General features: G+C 44.4%; 1 protein-coding gene across 1 annotated transcript in view; it reads left to right on the top strand.

Moving 5' to 3' along the window:
* The first annotated feature begins 232 nt into the window (after positions 1 to 232).
* Positions 233 to 19,545, top strand: part of NCOA1 (nuclear receptor coactivator 1) — an 87,070-nt gene continuing 67,757 nt past the window's right edge. The window contains 4 exon segments of the mRNA XM_053937548.1: positions 233 to 301; positions 3,689 to 3,793; positions 10,012 to 10,178; positions 17,767 to 17,861. Coding sequence (XP_053793523.1) covers positions 3,708 to 3,793; positions 10,012 to 10,178; positions 17,767 to 17,861 — 348 coding nt within the window. The 5' untranslated portion in view covers positions 233 to 301; positions 3,689 to 3,707.

Below are 19,545 nucleotides of genomic sequence, written 5' to 3' on the forward strand. Positions count from 1 at the left end.
ATAAAATAAAATAAAATAAAATAAAATAAAATAAAATAAAATACAACTTAAAAATTTAATTTAAGTTAAATTAAAAAATTAATGTAAATACAAATTTGAAATTCCTTTTTCCCCTTTTCCTTGTGGGATTTTTTGGGATTGCCCCGAACCAGCCCCGAAAAATCCCCAAATCCCAGCAAAAATCCCCAAGGAATCCCAAATTTCCCGGCAGGATTTGGGGTCGGAGCTGCCCTGGAATTGCCGCGGTTTGGGGATTTCCCGGGAAATCCCGCATTTCCCATGGTGCCCCCGCAGCTCCCAGGTGAGTTTTGGGTTTCTTTTTGGTTTTTTTTTTTTTTTTTTGGGGGGGGATCAAAAATTCGGGAATCAACCCCAGCAAAAAATTCCTCGGGGATTTTCCCCTCCTGGGGGAATTTTCGGAGTGGAAAAACTCCGGAAAATGAAATTATTCCCAAATCCAGCGGGGTCTGGTTGGGGTTTTCCGAGGTTTTTGGGGATTTTCTGAGGAGTTTTTGGGCTTTTCCAAAGAATTTCCAAAGAATTCCAAGGAATTGTTGGGATTTTGCGAGGATTTTTGGGTTTGGTTGGGTTTGGTTGGGTTGGGTTGGGTTTGGTTTGGTTGGGTTTGGTTGGGTTTGGCTTGTTTGGTTCAGTTTGATTTGGTTGGGTTTGGTTGGTTTGGGTTGGTTTGGTTTGGTTGGGTTGAGTTGGGTTGGGTTTGGTTGGTTCAGTTGGGTTGGGTTTGGTTGGTTGGGTTTGGTTTGATTTGGTTGGGTTTGGTTGGGTTGGGTTGGGTATGGTTTGGTTGGGTTTGGTTGGGTTTGGCTTGTTTGGTTCAGTTTGATTTGGTTGGGTTTGGTTGGTTTGGTTTGGTTTGGTTGGATTTGGTTGGGTTTGGTTGGATTTGGTTGGGTTTGGTTGGTTGGGTTGGGTTGGGTTGGTTGGGTTGGGTTGGTTTGGTTTGGTTGGGTTCGTTGGGTTGGGTTGGTTTGGGTTGGTTTGGGTTGGTTCAGTTGGGTTTGGTTGGTTTGGTTGGGTTGGTTTGGTTGGGTTGGGTTGGTTTGGGTTGGTTCAGTTGGGTTTGGTTGGTTGGTTTGGTTGGGTTGGGTTGGTTGGTTCGGTTGGTTCGGTTGGTTTGGTTGGGTTTGGTTGGTTGGGTTGGTTTGATTGGGTTGGGTTGGGTTGGTTTGGTTGGGTTTGGTTTGGTTGGGTTGGGTTGGGTTGGTTTGGTTGGGTTTGGTTGGTTGGGTTGGTTGGGTTGGGTTGGGTTGGGTTGGTTTGGTTGGGTTGGGTTGGTTGGGTTGGGTTGGTTCGGTTGGTTCAGTTGGGTTTGGTTGGTTGGGTTGGTTGGGTTGCTTTGGGTTGGTTGGGTTGGGTTGGGTTGGGTTGGGTTGGTTTGGTTGGGTTTGGTTGGTTTGGGTTGGGTTGGGTTGGTTCAGTTGGGTTTGGTTGGTTCGGTTGGTTTGGTTGGGTTGGGTTGGTTGGGTTGGGTTGGTTTGGGTTGGTTCATTTGGGTTTGGTTGGTTCGGTTGGTTTGGTTGGGTTTGGTTTGGTTGGTTCGGTTGGTTTGGTTCGGTTGGTTCAGTTGGGTTTGGTTGGTTCAGTTGGTTGGGTTGCTTTGGGTTGGTTGGGTTGGGTTGGTTTGGGTTGGTTCAGTTGGTTCGGGTTGGGTTGGGAACGTTTGGTTCGGTTTCATTTCGTTGGGTTCCATTTGGCTCCGTTCTGTTCCATTGGAACTCTGTTGGCTTCCGTTGGGCTCTGATCGGTTCTGTTGTGTTTGGTTGGGCAGGGTTTGGCTCTGTTTGGTTGGGTTGGGCTCCGTTGGGTTGGGTTTGGTTCTGTTGGGTTTCATTGGGTTGGGTTTGGCTCTGTTTGGTTGGGTTGGGTTCTGTTGGGTTCCGTTGGGCTCCGTTGGGTTGGGTTTGGCTCTGTTGGGTTCCATTGGGTTGGGTATGACTCTGTTTGGTTGGGTCGGGCTCCGTTGGGTTGGGTTGGGCTCTGTTGGGTTCTGTTGGGTTGGGTTTGGCTCTGTTGGGTTGGGTCGGGCTCCGTTGGGTTGGGTTTGGCTCTGTTGGGTTGGGTTTGGCTCTGTTGGGTTCCATTGGGTTGGGTTGGGTTCCGTTGGGTTCCGTTGGGCTCCGTTGGGTTGGGTTTGGCTCTGTTGGGTTCTGTTGGGTTGGGTTTGGTTCTGTTGGGTTGGGTTTGGCTCTGTTGGGTTCTGTTGGGTTGGGTTGGGCTCTGTTGGGTTGGGTTTGGTTCTGTTGGGTTCTGTTGGGTTGGGTTTGGCTCTGTTGGGTTGGGTTTGGCTCTGTTGGGTTCCGTTGCGTTGGGTTTGCCTCTGTTTGGTTGGGTTGGGTTCCGTTGGGTTGGGTTTGGCTCTGTTGGGTTCCGTTGGGCTCTGTTGGGTTGGGTTTGGCTCTGTTGGGTTCCGTTGCGTTGGGTTTGACTCTGAATCCCAAATCCTTGGGAATATCATGAATCTCAAATCCCCGGGAATCCCAAATCCCTGGGAATCCCAAATCCCTGGGAATCCCAAATGCTTGGGAATCCCCCAAATCCATGGGAATCCCAAATCCCCGGGAATATGAGGAATCCCAAATCCCTGAGAATGCCAAATCCATGTGAATCCCAAATTCTTGGGAATATCATGAATTCCAAATCCCTCGGAATCCCCAAAATTTCCGGGAATCCTGAATCCACGGGAATCCCAAATCTCGGAATATTATGAATCCCAAATCCCCGGGAATCCCAAATCCCCGGGAATCCTCAAAATCCCTGGGAATCCCAAATCCCTGGGAATCCCCAGAATCCATGGGAATATCATGAATCCCAAATCCCCAGTAATCCCAAATCCCCGAGAATCCCCAAACCCCAGGAATCCTGGGAATCCCAAATTCCCGGGAATCCCAAATCCTTGGGAAGATCAGGAATCCCAAATCCCTGGGAATCCCAAATCCCCGGGAATCCCTAAATCCATGGGAATCCCAAATCCCTGGGAATCCCAAATCCCCGGGAAGATCAGGAATCCCAAATCCCCGGGAATCCCAAATCCCCAGGAATCCCGGAATCCCTGGGAATCCCAAATTCCTGGGAATCCCAAATCCTTGGGAAGATCAGGAATCCCAAATCCCCGGGAATCCCAAATCCCCGGGAATCCCAAATCCCCGGGAAGATCAGGAATCCCAAATCCCCGGGAATCCCAAATCCCCGGGAATCCCGGAATCCCTGGGAATCCCAAATCCCCGGGAATCCCGAATCCTTGGGAATATCAGGAATCCCAAATCCCCGGGAATCCCAAATCCCCAGGAATCCCGGAATCCCCGGGAATCCCAAATCCCTGGGAATCCCAAATCCCCGGGAAGATCAGGAATCCCAAATCCCCGGGAATCCCAAATCCTTGGGAAGATCAGGAATCCGAAATCCCCGGGAATCCGGGAATCCCCGGGAATCCCGGAATCCCTGGGAATCCCAAATCCCCAGGAATATCAGGAATCCCAAATCCCCGGGAATATCAGGAATCCCAAATCCCCGGGAATCCCTAAATCCATGGGAATCCCAAATCCCCGGGAAGATCAGGAATCCCAAATCCCCGGGAATCCCAAATCCCCGGGAATCCCGGGAACCCCGAATGATCCCCCGGGAATTCTTTCCGTTCCCGAGGCGAATCCTTGTCCCGCTGTTTCTGCAGGAGCTCCGTAGGTGCCACCATGAGCGGCCTCGGCGACGGCGCCGCCGACGCGGCCGGAGCCGAATGCCGGAAGCGCAAAGGATCCCCCTGCGAGCCCGGCCAGAGGTACCGGAACGCCGCGGGAACGCCGGGAAATCCGGGAAAATCCGGGAAAATTCGGGGGAAATTCGGGGGAAATTCTGGGGAAATTTGGGGAAAATTCAGGGAAAATTTGGGGGAAATTTGGGGGAAATTTTGGGGGAAATTCGGGAAAACTTTGGGGGAAATTCGGGGAGATTCGCGAAAAATTTGGGGAAATTTGGGGCAAATTTGGGGCAAATTTGAGAAAATTGAGGAAATATTCGGAAAAAATTTGGGGAAATTTGGGAAAAATTTGGGGGGAATTTAGGGGAAATTTGGGGAAAATTCGGGAAAAATTTGGGGGAGATTCAGGAAAGAAATTGGGGGAATTCGTCAAAAATTTGGGGGAAATTTGGGGAAAATTTGGGAAAACTTTGGGGGAAATTTGGGGGAGATTCGCGAAAAATTTGGGGGAAATTTGGGGGAAATTTGAGAAAATTGAGGAAAAATTCGGGAAAAAATTGGGGGAAATTTGGGGGAAATCTGGGGAAAATTTGGGAAAAATTTGGAGGAGATTCAGGAAAAAATTTGGGGGAATTCGTGAAAAATTTGGGGGAGATTTGGGAAAAATTCAGGGAAAATTCAGGAAAAATTTGGGGGAATTTCGTGAAAAATTTGGGGGAATTTCGTGAAAAATTTGGGGGTAATTTGGGAAAAAAATTGGGGGTAATTTGGGAAAATTGACAAAAAATCTGTAAAAATTTGGGGGATAAGTCAGGGAAGATTCAGGAAAAATTTGGGAAAAAATCAGGAAAAATTTGAGAAAAATTTGAGAAAATTCAGGGGAAAATCAGGAAAAATTTGGGAAAAAATTAGGAAAATTTGAGAAGAAATTGGGAAAATTTGAGGGAAAATTGGAAAAAAATTTGGGAAAGTTCAGGAAAAAATTATGGGGAAAATGAGGAAAATTTGGGAAAAATGCAGGAAAATTCAGGAAAAAAATTGGGGGAAATTTGAAGAAAATTTGAGGGAAAATCAGGGAAAAATTGGGAAAAAATCAGGAAAAATCAGAGAGAATTTGGGGAAATTTTGGAAGATTTGTGAAAAATTGGGAAAAATTGGGAAAAAATTGGGGAAAAATCAGGAGAATTTGGGAAAAATGTGAGAAAATATTGGGGAAAAAAATCTGGGAAAAATCAGGGAAAATGTCAGAAAACTCAGGAAAAAATCGGGGGAAATTTCTGGAAAATGGGGAAAATATTGGGGAAAAATTTGGGGAAATTCAGGAAAAATATGGAGAAAAAATGGGGAAAATTCGGGGGAAAATTCAGAATAAAAACAGGGAGAAAATTAGGGAAAATTCAGGAAAAATCAGGAAAAATTTGGGAAAAAATGGGGAAAAATCAGGAAAAATTTGGGGAAAATTTGGAAGCAAGTTGGGAATAAATTGGGAAAGATTTAGGAAAAATTCAGGAAAATTTTAGAGGAAAACTGGAACAAAATTCGGGAACAGTTGGGGAAAAAGGCAGGAAAAAGTGGGAAAAACCAGGGAAAAATCAGGAAAAATTGGGAAAAACCTGGAAAAGTGGTGGAGAAAGAGGGGAAAATTTGGGAATTTTGTTTTTGGCAGCGCGGAGAAGCGGCGGCGCGAGAGGAGGGAGAAATGGGGAAAAATTGGAAAAAACTGGGAAAAAAATTGGGAAAAAAAATTGGGAAAAATTGGGGGAAAATGGGAAAAAAGAGGGAAAAATTGGGGGAAATTGGGGAAATGGGGAATTTTTTTTTTGGCAGCGCAGAGTAGTGGCGGCCTGAGCAGGAGCGAAAAATTGGGGGAAAAAAACGGAAAAAAAATGGGAAAAAATTTGGGAAAAATTGGGAAAATTGGAAAAAATGGGGAAAATGGTAAAAAATTAGGGAAAAATTAGGAAAAATTGGGAAAAATGAGGAAAATTTGGGAAAAATTGGGAAAATGGGGAATTTTTTTTCGGCAGCGTGCAGAAGCGGGGACGCAAGCAGGAGCGAAAAATGGGGAAAAATTGGGAAAAAAAGGGAAAAAAATTGTGGAAAATTGAAAAAAAATGGGAAAAATGGGAAAAAATTGGGAAAAATTGGGGAAATTTGGGGAAAACTTGGGAAAATGGGGATTTTTTTTGGCAGTGCGGAGAAGCGGAGCGCGAGCAGGAGGGAGAAATGGGGAAAAATAGGAAAAAATGGAAAATAAGGGGAAAAAATGGGAAAAAAATGGGAAAAAAATGGGAAAAAATTGGGAAAAAAATGGGAAAATTGGGGAAAATTTGGGGAAATGGGGAATATTTTTTTTGGCAGCGTGGAGAAGTGGCGGTGCGAGCAGGAACAAAAAATGGGGAAAAAGAGGAAAACGATGGGGAAAAAAAGGGAAAAATTGTGAAAAAATGGGAAAAATAAGGGAAAAACTGGGGAAAATTTGGGGAAATTTGGGACAAAGTTGGGGAAATTTTGGGAAAACTTGGGGAAATTTGGAATATTTTTTTGGCGACGCGAGCATCAGTGAGAAATTTGGGGAAAACCGAAAAAAATGAGGATAAAAATGAGGAAAATTGGGAAAAAAAAGGGAAAAAATTGGGGAAAATTGGGGAAAAATTGGGGAAATTTGAGGAAAACTTGGGGAAGTTGGGAATATTTTTTCGGCAGCACGGAGAAGCGGCGGCGCGAGCAGGAGCGAAAAATTGGGGAAAAAATGGAAAAAATGAGAAAAAAATGAGGAAATTTGGGAAAAAATGGGAAGAATTAGGGAAAAATTGGGGAAAAATTGTAAAAAAAATGGGAAAAATTGGGAAAAATCGGGAAAAATTGGGAAAAATTGGGGAAAATTTGGGAAAACTTGGGGAATTTTTTCTGGCAGTGCGGAGAAGCGTCGGCGCGAGCAGGAGCGAAAAATGGGGAAAAAATTATAAACGATGGGGAAAAAATGGGAAAAAATTGTAAAAAAGTTGGGAAAAAATGGGAAAAAGATGGGAAAATTGGGAAAAAATTGTGAAAAATTGGGGAAAACCTGGGAAAATGGGGAATTTTTTCCGGCAGCGCGGAGAAGCGGCGGCGCGAGCAGGAGCAAAAAATGGGGAAAAAATTGCAAAAAAAATCGTGAAAAGTTGTAAAAAAAATGGAAAAAATTGGGGAAAAAATGTAAAAAAAATGGGAAAAAATGGGGAAAACTTGGGAAAACTTTCGGAAATTGGGGAAAATTTGGGAAAATTGGGAATATTTTTCCGGCAGCGTGGAGAAGCGGCGGCGCGAGCAGGAGCAAAAAATGGGGAAAAAAATGGAAAAAAGTCGCGAAATATTGTAAAAAAAATGGGAAAAATTTGGGGAAATTTGGGGAAATTTGGGGAAATTTGGAAAATTGGGGAAAATTTGGGAAATTTTGGGAACATTTGGGAATTTTTTTCCGGCAGCGCGGAGAAGCGGCGGCGCGAGCAGGAGCAAAAAATGGGGAAAAAAATGGGAAATTTTGGAGAAATGTTGGGAATTTGGGAATTCTTTCCGGCAGCGCGGAGAAGCGGCGGCGCGAGCAGGAGCAAAAAATGGGGAAAAATTTGGGAAAATTGGGAAAATTTGGGAAATTTGGGAAAATTGGGAAAATTTGGGAAATTGGGAATATTTTTTTCAGCAGCACGGAGAAGCGGCAGCGCGAGCAGGAGCGAAAAAAATGGGAAAAAATTGGAAAAAAAATGGGAAAAATTTGGGAAAAATTGTAAAGAAAATGGGACAAAATGGGGAAAACTTGGGGAAAATTTGGGGAAATTTGGGAAAATTTGGGAAAATTTGGGAAAATTTGGGAAATTTGGAATATCTTTTTTGGCAGTGCGGAGAAGCGGCGGCGCGAGCAGGAGCAAAAAATGGGGAAAAAAATGGAAAAAAGTCGCAAAATATTGTAAAAAAAATGGGAAAAATTTGGGGAAATTTGCGGAAATTTGGGGAAATTTGGAAAATTGGGGAAAAATTGGGAAACTTTGGGAAAATTGGGAATTTTTTCCGGCAGCGCAGAGAAGCGGCGGTGCGAGCAGGAGCAAAAAATGGGGAAAAACTTGGGAAATGTTGGGAATTTGGGAATTTTTTTCAGCAGCGCGGAGAAGCGGCGGCGCGAGCAGGAGCAAAAAATGGGGAAAAATTTGGGGAAATTTGGGAAATTTGGGGAAATTTGGAATATTTTTCCGGCAGCGCGGAGAAGCGGCGGCGCGAGCAGGAGCGAAAAAAATGGGAAAAAATTGGAAAAAATGGGAAAAATTTGGGAAAAATTGTAAAGAAAATGGGACAAAATGGGGAAAACTTGGGGAAAATTTGGGAAAATTTGGGAAAATTTGGGAAAATTTAGGAAATTCGGAATATCTTTTTTGGCAGTGCGGAGAAGCGGCGGCGCGAGCAGGAGCAAAAAATTGGGGAAAAATTGGCAAATTATGGGAAAAAAATGGGGAAAAAATGGGAAAAAATTGGGAAAATTGTAAAGAAAATGGGAAAAAATGGGGAAAATTTGGGGAAATTCGGGGAAATGTTGGTAAATTTTGGGAAATTGGGAATATTTTTTCCGGCAGCGCGGAGAAGCGGCGGCGCGAGCAGGAGCAAAAAATGGGGAAAAAAATGGAAAAAAGTCGCAAAATATTGTAAAAAAAATGGGAAAAATTTGGGGAAATTTGGGGAAATTTGGGGAAATTTGGAAAATTGGGGAAAATTTGGGAAATGTTGGGAATTTGGGAATTCTTTCCGGCAGCGCGGAGAAGCGGCGGCGCGAGCAGGAGCAAACAATGGGGAAAAGATTGGGAAATGTTGGGAAATTTTGGGAACATTTGGGAATTCTTTCCGGCAGCGCGGAGAAGCGGCGGCGCGAGCAGGAGCAAAAAATGGGGAAAAATTTGGGGAAATTTTGGGAAATTTTGGGAACATTTGGGAATTCTTTCCGGCAGCGCGGAGAAGCGGCGGCGCGAGCAGGAGCAAAAAATGGGGAAAAGATTGGGAAATGTTGGGAATTTGGGAATTCTTTCCGGCAGCGCGGAGAAGCGGCGGCGCGAGCAGGAGCAAAAAATGGGGAAAAGATTGGGAAATGTTGGGAATTTGGGAATTCTTTCCGGCAGCGCGGAGAAGCGGCGGCGCGAGCAGGAGCAAAAAATGGGGAAAAATTTGGGGAAATTTTGGGAAATTTTGGGAACATTTGGGAATTCTTTCCGGCAGCGCGGAGAAGCGGCGGCGCGAGCAGGAGCAAACAATGGGGAAATGTTGGGAAATTTTGGGAAATTTGGAATATTCTTTCCGGCAGCGCGGAGAAGCGGCGGCGCGAGCAGGGGCAAACAATGGGGAAATTTGGGGAAATTTGGGGAAATTTTGGGAAATTTGGAATATTCTTTCCGGCAGCGCGGAGAAGCGGCGGCGCGAGCAGGAGCAAAAAATGGGGAAATTTGGGGAAATTTTGGGAACATTTGGGAATTCTTTCCGGCAGCGCGGAGAAGCGGCGGCGCGAGCAGGAGCAAAAAATGGGGAAAAGATTGGGAAATGTTGGGAATTTGGGAATTCTTTCCGGCAGCGCGGAGAAGCGGCGGCGCGAGCAGGAGCAAAAAATGGGGAAAAGATTGGGAAAATTGGGAACATTTGGGAATTCTTTCCGGCAGCGCGGAGAAGCGGCGGCGCGAGCAGGAGCAAAAAATGGGGAAATTTGGGGAAGTTTGGGGAAATTTGGAATATTCTTTCCGGCAGCGCGGAGAAGCGGCGGCGCGAGCAGGAGCAAAAAATGGGGAAAAGATTGGGAAATGTTGGGAAATTTTGGGAAATTGGGAATATTTTTTCCAGCAGCGCGGAGAAGCGGCGGCGCGAGCAGGAGCAAAAAATGGGGAAAACATTGGGAAACGTTGGGAAATGTTGGGAACATTTGGGAATTCTTTCCGGCAGCGCGGAGAAGCGGCGGCGCGAGCAGGAGCAAAAAATGGGGAAAAGATTGGGAAAATTGGGAAAATTTGGGAATTCTTTCCGGCAGCGTGGAGAAGCGGCGGCGCGAGCAGGAGCAAAAAATGGGGAAATGTTGGGAAATGTTGGGAACATTTGGGAATTCTTTCCGGCAGCGCGGAGAAGCGGCGGCGCGAGCAGGAGCAAACAATGGGGAAATTTGGGGAAATTTGGGGAAATTTTGGGAAATTGGGAATATTTTTTCCGGCAGCGCGGAGAAGCGGCGGCGCGAGCAGGGGCAAACAATGGGGAAATTTGGGGAAATTTTGGGAAATTTGGAATATTCTTTCCGGCAGCGCGGAGAAGCGGCGGCGCGAGCAGGAGCAGCGCTACCTGGCCGAGCTGGCCGAGCTGCTCTCGGCGAACTTCGGCGAGCTGGACTCGCTCGGCGGCAAAGCCGAGCAGGGGCACTTCCTGAAGAAAACCGTGGATCAGATCCAGCAGATCAAACGGCTGGAGGCGGGTGCGGAACAGCGGGAATTCGGGGGGAACTCGGGGAAAAATCGGGGGGAATTGGGGAAAAATCGGGGGGAATTTGGGGGAAAATCGGGGGGAAATTGGGGGGCAAAATCAGGGGAAATTTGGGGGCAAAATCAGGGGAAATTTGGGAAAATGTGGGAAAATTTGGGGGAAATTGGGAGAAAATTTGGGGGAAATTGGAGAAAAATTGGGGGAAAATTTGGGGGAAATTTGGGGAAAAATCGGGGGAAGTTTGGGGGAAATTGGGGAAAAATCGGGAAATTTGGGAAAATGTGGGGGGAAATTGGGGGGGAAATTGGGGGAAAATTGGGGAAGTTTGGGGGAAATTGGGGAAAAAATCAGGGGAAATTTGGGAAAATATGGGGGGAAATTGGGGGAAAATTGGGGGAAAATTGGGGAAAAATCGGGGGAAATGGGGGGAAAATTTGGGGAAAATTTGGGAAAATTGGGGGAAAATTTGGGGGAAATTGGGGAAAAATGGGGGAAGTTTTGGGGAAATTGGGGAAAAAATCAGGGGAAATTTGGGAAAATTTGGGGGGAATTGGGGGAAAATTTGGGGGAAATTGGAGAAAAATTGGGGGAAAAATTTGGGGAAAATTGGGGAAAAATTGGGGGAAGTTTTGGGGAAATTGGGGAAAAATCAGGGGAAATTTGGGAAAATATGGGGGAAAATTGGGGGGGAAATTGGGGGAAAATTGGGGGAAGTTTGGGGGAAATTGGGGAAAAAATCAGGGGAAATTTGGGAAAATATGGGGGGAAATTGGGGGAAAATTGGGGGAAAATTGGGGAAAAATCGGGGGAAATGGGGGGGAAATTTGGGGAAAATTTGGGAAAATTGGGGGAAAATTTGGGGGAAATTGGGGAAAAAATGGGGGAAGTTTTGGGGAAATTGGGGAAAAAATCAGGGGAAATTTGGGAAAATTTGGGGGGAATTGGGGGAAAATTTGGGGGAAATTGGAGAAAAATTGGGGGAAAATTTGGGGGAAAATTGGGGAAAAATTGGGGGAAGTTTTGGGGAAATTGGGGGAAAAATCAGGGGAAATTTGGGAAAATATGGGGGAAAATTGGGGGGGAAATGGGGGAAAATTGGGGGAAGTTTGGGGGAAATTGGGGAAAAAATCAGGGGAAATTTGGGAAAATATGGGGGAAATTGGGGGAAAATTGGGGGAAAATTGGGGAAAAATGGGGGAAAATGGGGGGGAAATTTGGGGAAAATTTGGGAAAATTGGGGGAAAATTTGGGGGAAATTGGGGAAAAAATGGGGGAAGTTTTGGGGAAATTGGGGAAAAAATCAGTGGAAATTTGGGAAAATTTGGGGGGAATTGGGGGAAAATTTGGGGGAAATTTTGGAAAAATTGGGGGAAAATTTGGGGGAAAATTGGGGAAAAATTGGGGGAAGTTTTGGGGAAATTGGGGAAAAAATCAGGGGAAATTTGGGAAAATATGGGGGAAAATTGGGGGAAAATTGGTGGGAAATTGGGGAAAAATTGGGGAAGTTTGGGGGAAATTGGGGAAAAAATCAGGGGAAATTTGGGAAAATTTGGGGGGAATTGGGGGAAAATTTGGGGGAAATTGGGGAAAAAATCAAGGGAAATTTGGGAAAAATTGGGGGGAAATTTGGGAAAATTTGGGAAAATTGGGGGAAATTTGGGGGAAATTGGGGAAAAATTGGGGGAAGTTTGGGGGAAATTGGGGGCGAAATCAGGGAAATTTAGGAAAATTGGGGGAAATTGGGGGGAAATTGGGAAAAAATCGGGGGAAATTTGGGGGCAAAATCAGGGGAAATTTGGGAAAATGTGGGGGAAATTTGGGGAAAATTTGGGAAAATTGGGGAAAATTTGGGGGAAATTGGGGAAAAATTGGGAGAATTTGGGGGGAAATTGGGGAAAAAATCAGGGGAAATTTGGGAAAATATGGGGGAAAATTTGGGGGGAAATTGGTGGGAATTTGGGGGCAAAATCAGGGGAAATTTGGGAAAATGTGGGGGGAAATTTGGGGGAAATTTGGGAAAATTGGGGGAAAATTTGGGGGAAATTGGGGAAAATTTGGGGAAGTTTGGGGGAAATTGGGGGCGAAATCAGGGGAAATTTGGGAAAATATGGGGGGAAATTGGGGGAGAATTTGGGGGGAAATTGGGGAAAAAATCAGGGGAAATTTGGGAAAATGTGGGGGGAAATTTGGGGGAAATTGGGAAAAAATCCGGGGAAATTTGGGGGCAAAATCAGGGGAAATTTGGGAAAATGTGGGGGGAAATTTGGGAAAATGTGGGGGGAAATTTGGGGAAAATTTGGGAAAATTGGGGGAGAATTTGGGGGAAAATTGGGGAAAAATTGGGGGAAGGTTGGGGGAAATTGGGGAAAAAATCAGGGGAAATTTGGGAAAATATGGGGGAAAATTGGGGGAAATTGGTGGGAAATTGGGGAAAAATTGGGGGAAGTTTGGGGGAAATTGGGGAAAAAATCAGGGGAAATTTGGGAAAATTTGGGGGGAATTGGGGGAAATTTTGGGGGAAATTGGGGAAAAAATCAAGGGAAATTTGGGAAAATGTGGGGGGAAATTTGGGGAAAATTTGGGAAAATTGGGGGAAATTGGGGGAAATTGGGGAAAAATTGGGAGAATTTGGGGGGAAATTGGGGAAAAATCAGGGGAAATTTGGGAAAATATGGGGGGAAAATTGGGGGAAATTGGGGGGAAATTGGGGGAAAATTGGGGGGAAATTGGGAAAAAATCGGGGGAAATTTGGGGGCAAAATCAGGGGAAATTTGGGAAAATGTGGGGGGAAATTTGGGGGAAATTTGGGAAAATTGGGGTAAAATTGGGGGGAAATTGGGAAAAAATCGGGGGAAATTTGGGGGCAAAATCAGGGGAAATTTGGGAAAATGTGGGGGGAAATTTGGGGAAAATTTGGGAAAATTGTGGGAAAATTTGGGGGAAAATTGGGGGAAAATTGGGGGAAGTTTGGGGGAAATTGGGGAAAAAATCAGGGGACATTTGGGAAAATATGGGGGAAAATTTGGGGGGAAATTGGGGGAAGTTTGGGGGAAATTGGGGAAAAATCAGGGGAAATTTGGGAAAATATGGGGGAAAATTTGGGAAAATTGGGGGAAAATTTGGGAGAAATTGGGGAAAAAATCAGGGGAAATTTGGGAAAATATGGGGAAAATTTTGGGGGGAAATTGGGGGAAAATAGGGGGAAATTTGGGAAAATGTGGGGGGAAATTTGGGGAAAAATTTGGGGAAGTTTGGGGGAAATTGGGGAAAAAATCAGGGGAAATTTGGGAAAATATGGGGGAAAATTTGGGGGGAAATCGGTGGGAATTTGGGGGCAAAATCAGGGGAAATTTGGGAAAATGTGGGGGGAAATTTGGGGGAAATTTGGGAAAATTGGGGGAAAATTTGGGGGAAATTGGGAAAAAATCGGGGGAAATTTGGGGGCAAAATCAGGGGAAATTGGGAAAATGTGGGGGGAAATTTGGGGAAAATTTGGGAAAATTGGGGAAAAATTTGGGGGAAATTGGGGAAAAATTGGGGGAAGTTTGGGGGAAATTGGGGGAAAAATCAGGGGACATTTGGGAAAATATGGGGGAAAATTTGGGGGGAAATTGGGGGAAGTTTGGGGGAAATTGGGGAAAAATCAGGGGAAATTTGGGAAAATATGGGGGAAAATTTGGGGGGAAATTGGGGGGAAATTGGGGGAAGTTTGGGGGAAATTGGGGAAAAATCAGGGGAAATTTGGGAAAATGTGGGGGAAAATTTGGGGGGAAATTAAGGGGAAATTGGGGGAAAATCGGGGGAAATTTGGGAAAATGTGGGGGAAATTTGGGAAAATTTGGGAAAATTGGGGGAAATTGGGGGGAAATTGGGAAAAAATCGGGGGAAATTTGGGGGCAAAATCAGGGGAAATTTGGGAAAATGTGGGGGGAAATTTGGGGAAAATTTGGGAAAATTGTGGGAAAATTTGGGGGAAAAATGGGGGGAAATTGGGGGAAGTTTGAGGAAAATTGGGGGAAAGTCAGGGGAAATTTGGGAAAATATGGGGGAAATTTGGGGAAAATCGGGCGAAATTGGGGGAAAATCGGGGGAAATTTGGGAAAATATGGGGGAAATCAGGAAATTAAGGGAAAATTGGGGAAAAAATCAGGGGAAATTTTGGGAAAATCTGGGGGAAATTTGGGAAAATTGGGGGGAAATTTGGGGGAAATTGGGGAAAAATCAGGGGAAAACTGGGGGGAAAATTGGGGGAAAATTTTGGGGGGAAATTGGGGGGAAATTGGGGGGAAATTGGGGGAAAATTGGGGGAAATTGGGGAAAATGTGGGGGAAAATTGGGGGAAATTGGGGAAAATGTGGGGGAAATTTGGGGGGAAATTGGGGAAATTCGGGGAAATTTGGGGGAAATTGGGGGGAAAATTTTGGGGGAAATTGGGGGGGAAATTTGGGGGGAAAATAGAGAAAAATCGGGGGAAATTTGGGGGGGGAATCGGGGGTAAATTGGGGGAAATTTGGGGGGAAAATCAGGGGAAATTTGGGGAAAATTGAGGGAAAACTTGGGAGAAATTTGGGGGAAATTTGGGGTAAATTTGGGGGAAATTTGGGAAAAATTGGGGGAAATTTGGGGGGAAAATCAGGGGAAATTTGGGGGGAAATAGTGTAAAATTGGGGTAAATTTGGGGAATTTTGGGGAATTTGGGGGAAATTGTGGGAAGGTCGGGGGAAAAATTGGGGGAACATTGGGGGAAATTTGGGGGGAAAATCTGAGGAATGGGGGAAAATTTGGGGGAAAATGTGGAAAATCAGGGGAAATTTGGGGGAAATGTGGGGGAAATTGGGGGAAAATTTGGGGGAAACTGGGGGGAGGATCGGGGGAATTTTGGGGAAAAATCAGGTGGAAATTTGTGAAAATTGGGGGAAATTGGGGGAAATTTGGGGGGAAATTGGGGGAAATCGGGGGAAAATCGGGGAAAAATTGGGAGAAAATTGGGGAAAATCAGGGGAAATTTGAGGGGGAATTTGGGGGGAAATCGGGGGAAAAATTGGGGGAAAATCGGGAGAAATTGGGGAAAATGCGGGGGGAAATCAGGGGGAAATTTGGGGAAAAATTGGGGGAAATTGGGGAAAAATCGGGGGAAATTTTGGGGAAATTTGGGGGAAATCGCGGGGGGAAAATTGGGGGAAATTTTGGGGAAATTGGGAAATTTGGGAAAATTGGGGGAAATTTGGGGAAATTTGGGGCAATCAGGGTAATTGGGGGAAAACTGGGAGGAAATCAGGGGAAATTTAGGGGAAATTTGGGAGAAAATTGGGGGGAAATTTGGGGGAAAATCGGGGGAAAATGGGAGAAATTTCAGGGAAAATCGGGGGAGAATCGGCGGAAAATTGGGGGAAATTTAAGGGAAATTGGGAAAAAATCAGGGGAAATTGGGTGAAAATTGGGGAAAAATCGGGGGAAATTTAGAGGAAAAAATCAGGGGGAATTTGGGGGAAGTCGGGGGAAATTTAGGGGAAAAAATGGGGAAAATTGGGGAAAATTTCGGGGGAAAATTGGGGGGAAAATCGGGGGAAATGTAGGGGAAATTCAGGGGAAAATTGGCAGAATTGGGAGGAAATTGGGGGGAAATTGGTGAAAATTCAGGGGAAAATTTGGGGAAAATTCAGGGGAAATGCGGGGTCAAATTGGGGAAAGTTGGGGGGAATTGCGAGGGAAATTTGGGCTAAAATTTGGGAAAAATTGTGGAAAGTTTGGGGAAAATGAGGGGAAAAGTTGGGGACAATTCAGGGAAAAATTCAGGGGAAATTTGGGGAAAATTTGGGAAAAAATTGGTGAAAATTATTTTTTTTCTCGTGGATTTTTTGCATGAATTTAAAAAACAATTTAGGGAAAAATTCATGGAAAAATTGGGGGAAAATGGGGAAAAGTCTGGAAAAAATTGGGTAAATTCAGAAAACTTCAGGAAAATTTGGGCAAAAGTTCAGGAAGAAATTGAGTGGGGGAAATTTGGGGGAAAATTCTGGAAAATTTGGGGGAAAACTCAGGAAAATTGGGAGAAAATCAGGGAAAAATGGGAAAAAGTTCAGGAAAAATCAGGGGAAAATTCAGGAAAAAATGAAGAAGTTTAGGGGAAAATTCAGAGGAAATATGGGAAGAAAAATTCAGGGGGAAATTCAAGAAAAATTGGGGAATTTTGGGGAAAAATTTAGGGGGAAATTCAGGAAAATTCAGGAAAAATTCAAGAAATTTTTTTGGAAATTTAGGGGAAAAAATTTAGGGGGAAATTCAGGGGAAATTCTGGGAAAAATTGGGAAAATTGGAAAAAATTCAGGAAAATTTAGGGAAAAATTAAAGAAAAAATGGGGAAATTTTGGGAAAAAATTAGGGGGAAATTTGGGGAAAATTTGGGAAAAATTGGGAAAAATTCAGGAAAATTCAGGGAAAAATTCAAGAAAATTTGGGGAAATGTTGGGGGAAATTTAGGGGGAAATTCAGGAAAATTCAGGAAAATTTCAGGAAGATTTGGGAAAAAATTGGGAAAATTTAGGAAAATCCAGGGGAAAATTGGGAAAAATTCAGGGAAATTCAGGGAAAAATTCAAGAAAAATTGGGGAATTTTTGGGAAAAAATTTAGGGGAAGGAAATTCGGGAAAATTCAGGAAAAAACGAAGAAGATTTTGGGGAATTTTTGGGAGAAAATTAGAGGAAAATTCAGGGAAAAATTGAAGAAAATTTGGGGAATTTTTTGGAAAAATTTAGGGGGAAATTTGGGGAAAAATTGGAAAAAATTCAGGAAAATTCAGGGAAAAAATCAAGAAAAATTGGGGAATTTCTGGGAAAAATTTAGAGGGAAATTCAGGAAAATTCAGGAAAAATTCAAGAAGATTTTGGGGAAATTTTGGGGAAAATTCAGGGGAAATTCTGGGAAAAATTGGGAAAAATTGGAAAAAAATTCAGGAAAATTTAGGGAAAAATTCAAGTAAAATTGGGGAATTTTTTGAAAAAATTTAGGGGAAAATTCAGGAAAATTCAGAAAAAAATCAAGAAGATTTTGGGGAAATTTTAGGGAAAAATTCAGGGAAAATTCTGGGAAAAACTGAGGGGAAAATTTATGGAAAATTCAGGGGAAATTTGGAGAAAAATTGGAAAAAATTCAGGGAAAAATTCAAGAAAAATTGGGGAATTTTTGGGAAAAATTTCGGGGAAAATTCAAAGGAAAATTCAGGGGAAATTTGGGGAAAATTGGGAAAAATTGGGAAAAATTGGAAAAAATTCAGGAAAATTTAGGGAAAAATTCAAGAAAAATGGGGAATTTTGGGGGAAAATTTAGGGGGAAATTCAGGGAAATTTGGGAAAAATTCAAAAAAATTTGGGAAAAATTCAGAGGAAAATTCAGGAAAATTTGGGGAAAATTCCGGAAAATTTGGAAAACATTTTGGGGAAAATGTAGGGAAAATTTGAGAAAAAAATGGGGGAAAAATCAGAGAAATGAGGAAAACTCATGGAAAAGTCGGGGAAGAATTGGCGATTTTTTATTTCCCCGCGGATTTGGGGTTGAAAGTGGGGAAATGCCGTTTTTCCAGAAAAATCCGCGGATGACGACGTGCAGAAATCCGACGTCTCCTCCAGCAGCCAGGGCGTCATCGAGAAGGAGTCGCTGGGGCCGCTCCTGCTCGAGGTGGGGCCCAAAGTCCCCGGAAAAATCCCGGGATTTGGGGGGGGCTGGGGGGTTAAACCTGGGTTTTGGGGGTTAAGCCTGGATTTTGGGGTTTAAGCCTGAGTTTTAGGGGTTTAAACCTGACTTTTTGGGGTTTAAGCCTGGGTTTTGGGGGTTTAAACCTGGCTTTTGGGGGTTTAAACCTGGGTTTTGGGGGTTTAAACCTGGGTTTTGGGGGTTAAACCTGGGTTTTGGGGGTTAAACCTGAGTTTTGGGGGTTAAACCTGGGTTTTGGGGGCTTGAGCCTGGCTTTTGGGGGTTAAACCTGAGTTTTGGGGTTTAAACCTGGGTTTTGGGGGTTTAAACCTGGGTTTTGGGGGTTTAAACCTGGCTTTTGGGGTTTAAACCTGGCTTTTGGGGGTTTAAACCTGGCTTTTGGGGGTTAAACCTGGGTTTTGGGGGGTTAAACCTGGGTTTTGGGGGTTAAACCTGGCTTTTGAGGGTTTAAACCTGGCTTTTGGGGGTTTAAACCTGGGTTTTGGGGGGTTAAACCTGAGTTTTGGGGTTTAAACCTGGATTTTGGGGGTTAAACCTGGGTTTTGGGGGGTTAAACCTGGCTTTTGGGGGTTTAAACCTGGGTTTTGGGGGGTTAAACCTGAGTTTTGGGGTTTAAACCTGGATTTTGGGGGTTAAACCTGGCTTTTGGGGGTTTAAACCTGGGTTTTGGGGGTTAAGCCTGGGTTTTGGGGGCTTGAGCCTGGCTTTTGGGGGTTAAACCTGAGTTTTGGGGGGTTAGACCTGGGTTTTGGGGGATTAAACCTGGGTTTTGGGGGTTAAGCCTGGGTTTTGGGGGTTAAGCCTGGCTTTTGGGGGGTTAAACCTGGGTTTTGGGGGTTAAACCTGGGTTTTGGGGGTTAGACCTGGGTTTTGGGGGTTAAGCCTGGGTTTTGGGGGGTTAAACCTGGGTTTTGGGGGTTAAACCTGGGTTTTGGGGCATTAAACCTGGGTTTTGGGGCATTAAACCTGGGTTTTGGGGGGTTAAACCTGGGTTTTGGGGGTTAAACCTGGTTTTTGGGAGTTAAACCTGGGTTTTGGGGGTTAAACCTGGTTTTTGGGAGTTAAACCTGGGTTTTGGGGGTTAAACCTGGTTTTTGGGAGTTAAACCTGGGTTTTGGGGGATTTAAGTTTGGTTTTAGGGGATTAAACCTGGTGTTTATAGGTTTAAACCTGGGTTTTGGGGATTTAATCCCAGGTTGTGGGGGTTTAAACCTGGGTTTTAGGGGTTTAAGCCTGGCTTTTAGCAGTTTAAACCTGGGTTTTGAGGGGTTAAACCTGGGTTTTAGGGGTTTAAGACTGAGTTTAGAAGTTTAAACCTGAGTTTTAGGAGTTTAAGCCTGGGTTTTAGCAGTTTAAACCTGGGTTTTGGGGTTTAAGCCTGGGATTTTGGGGTGTGAATCCCAGGTTTTGAGGTTTGAATTTTGGGGATTTGGGGCTTTAATCCCGAGTTTTAAAGGTTTGATCCCAGTTTTGGGGGATTTAATCTCAGGTTTTAGGCGTTTAATCCTGAGTTTTGGGGCTTTAATCCCGGGTTTTAGGAATTCAATCCCGGGTTTTAGGGGTTTAATCCCGGGTTTTAGGGGTTTATTCCCAGTTTTTGGGGCTTTAATCCCAGGTTTTAGGTGTTTAATCCTGGGATTTGGGGCTT

Source organism: Vidua chalybeata, chromosome 3 (assembly GCF_026979565.1).
Source record: "Vidua chalybeata isolate OUT-0048 chromosome 3, bVidCha1 merged haplotype, whole genome shotgun sequence".
Taxonomy (NCBI): Eukaryota; Metazoa; Chordata; class Aves; order Passeriformes; family Viduidae; genus Vidua; species Vidua chalybeata.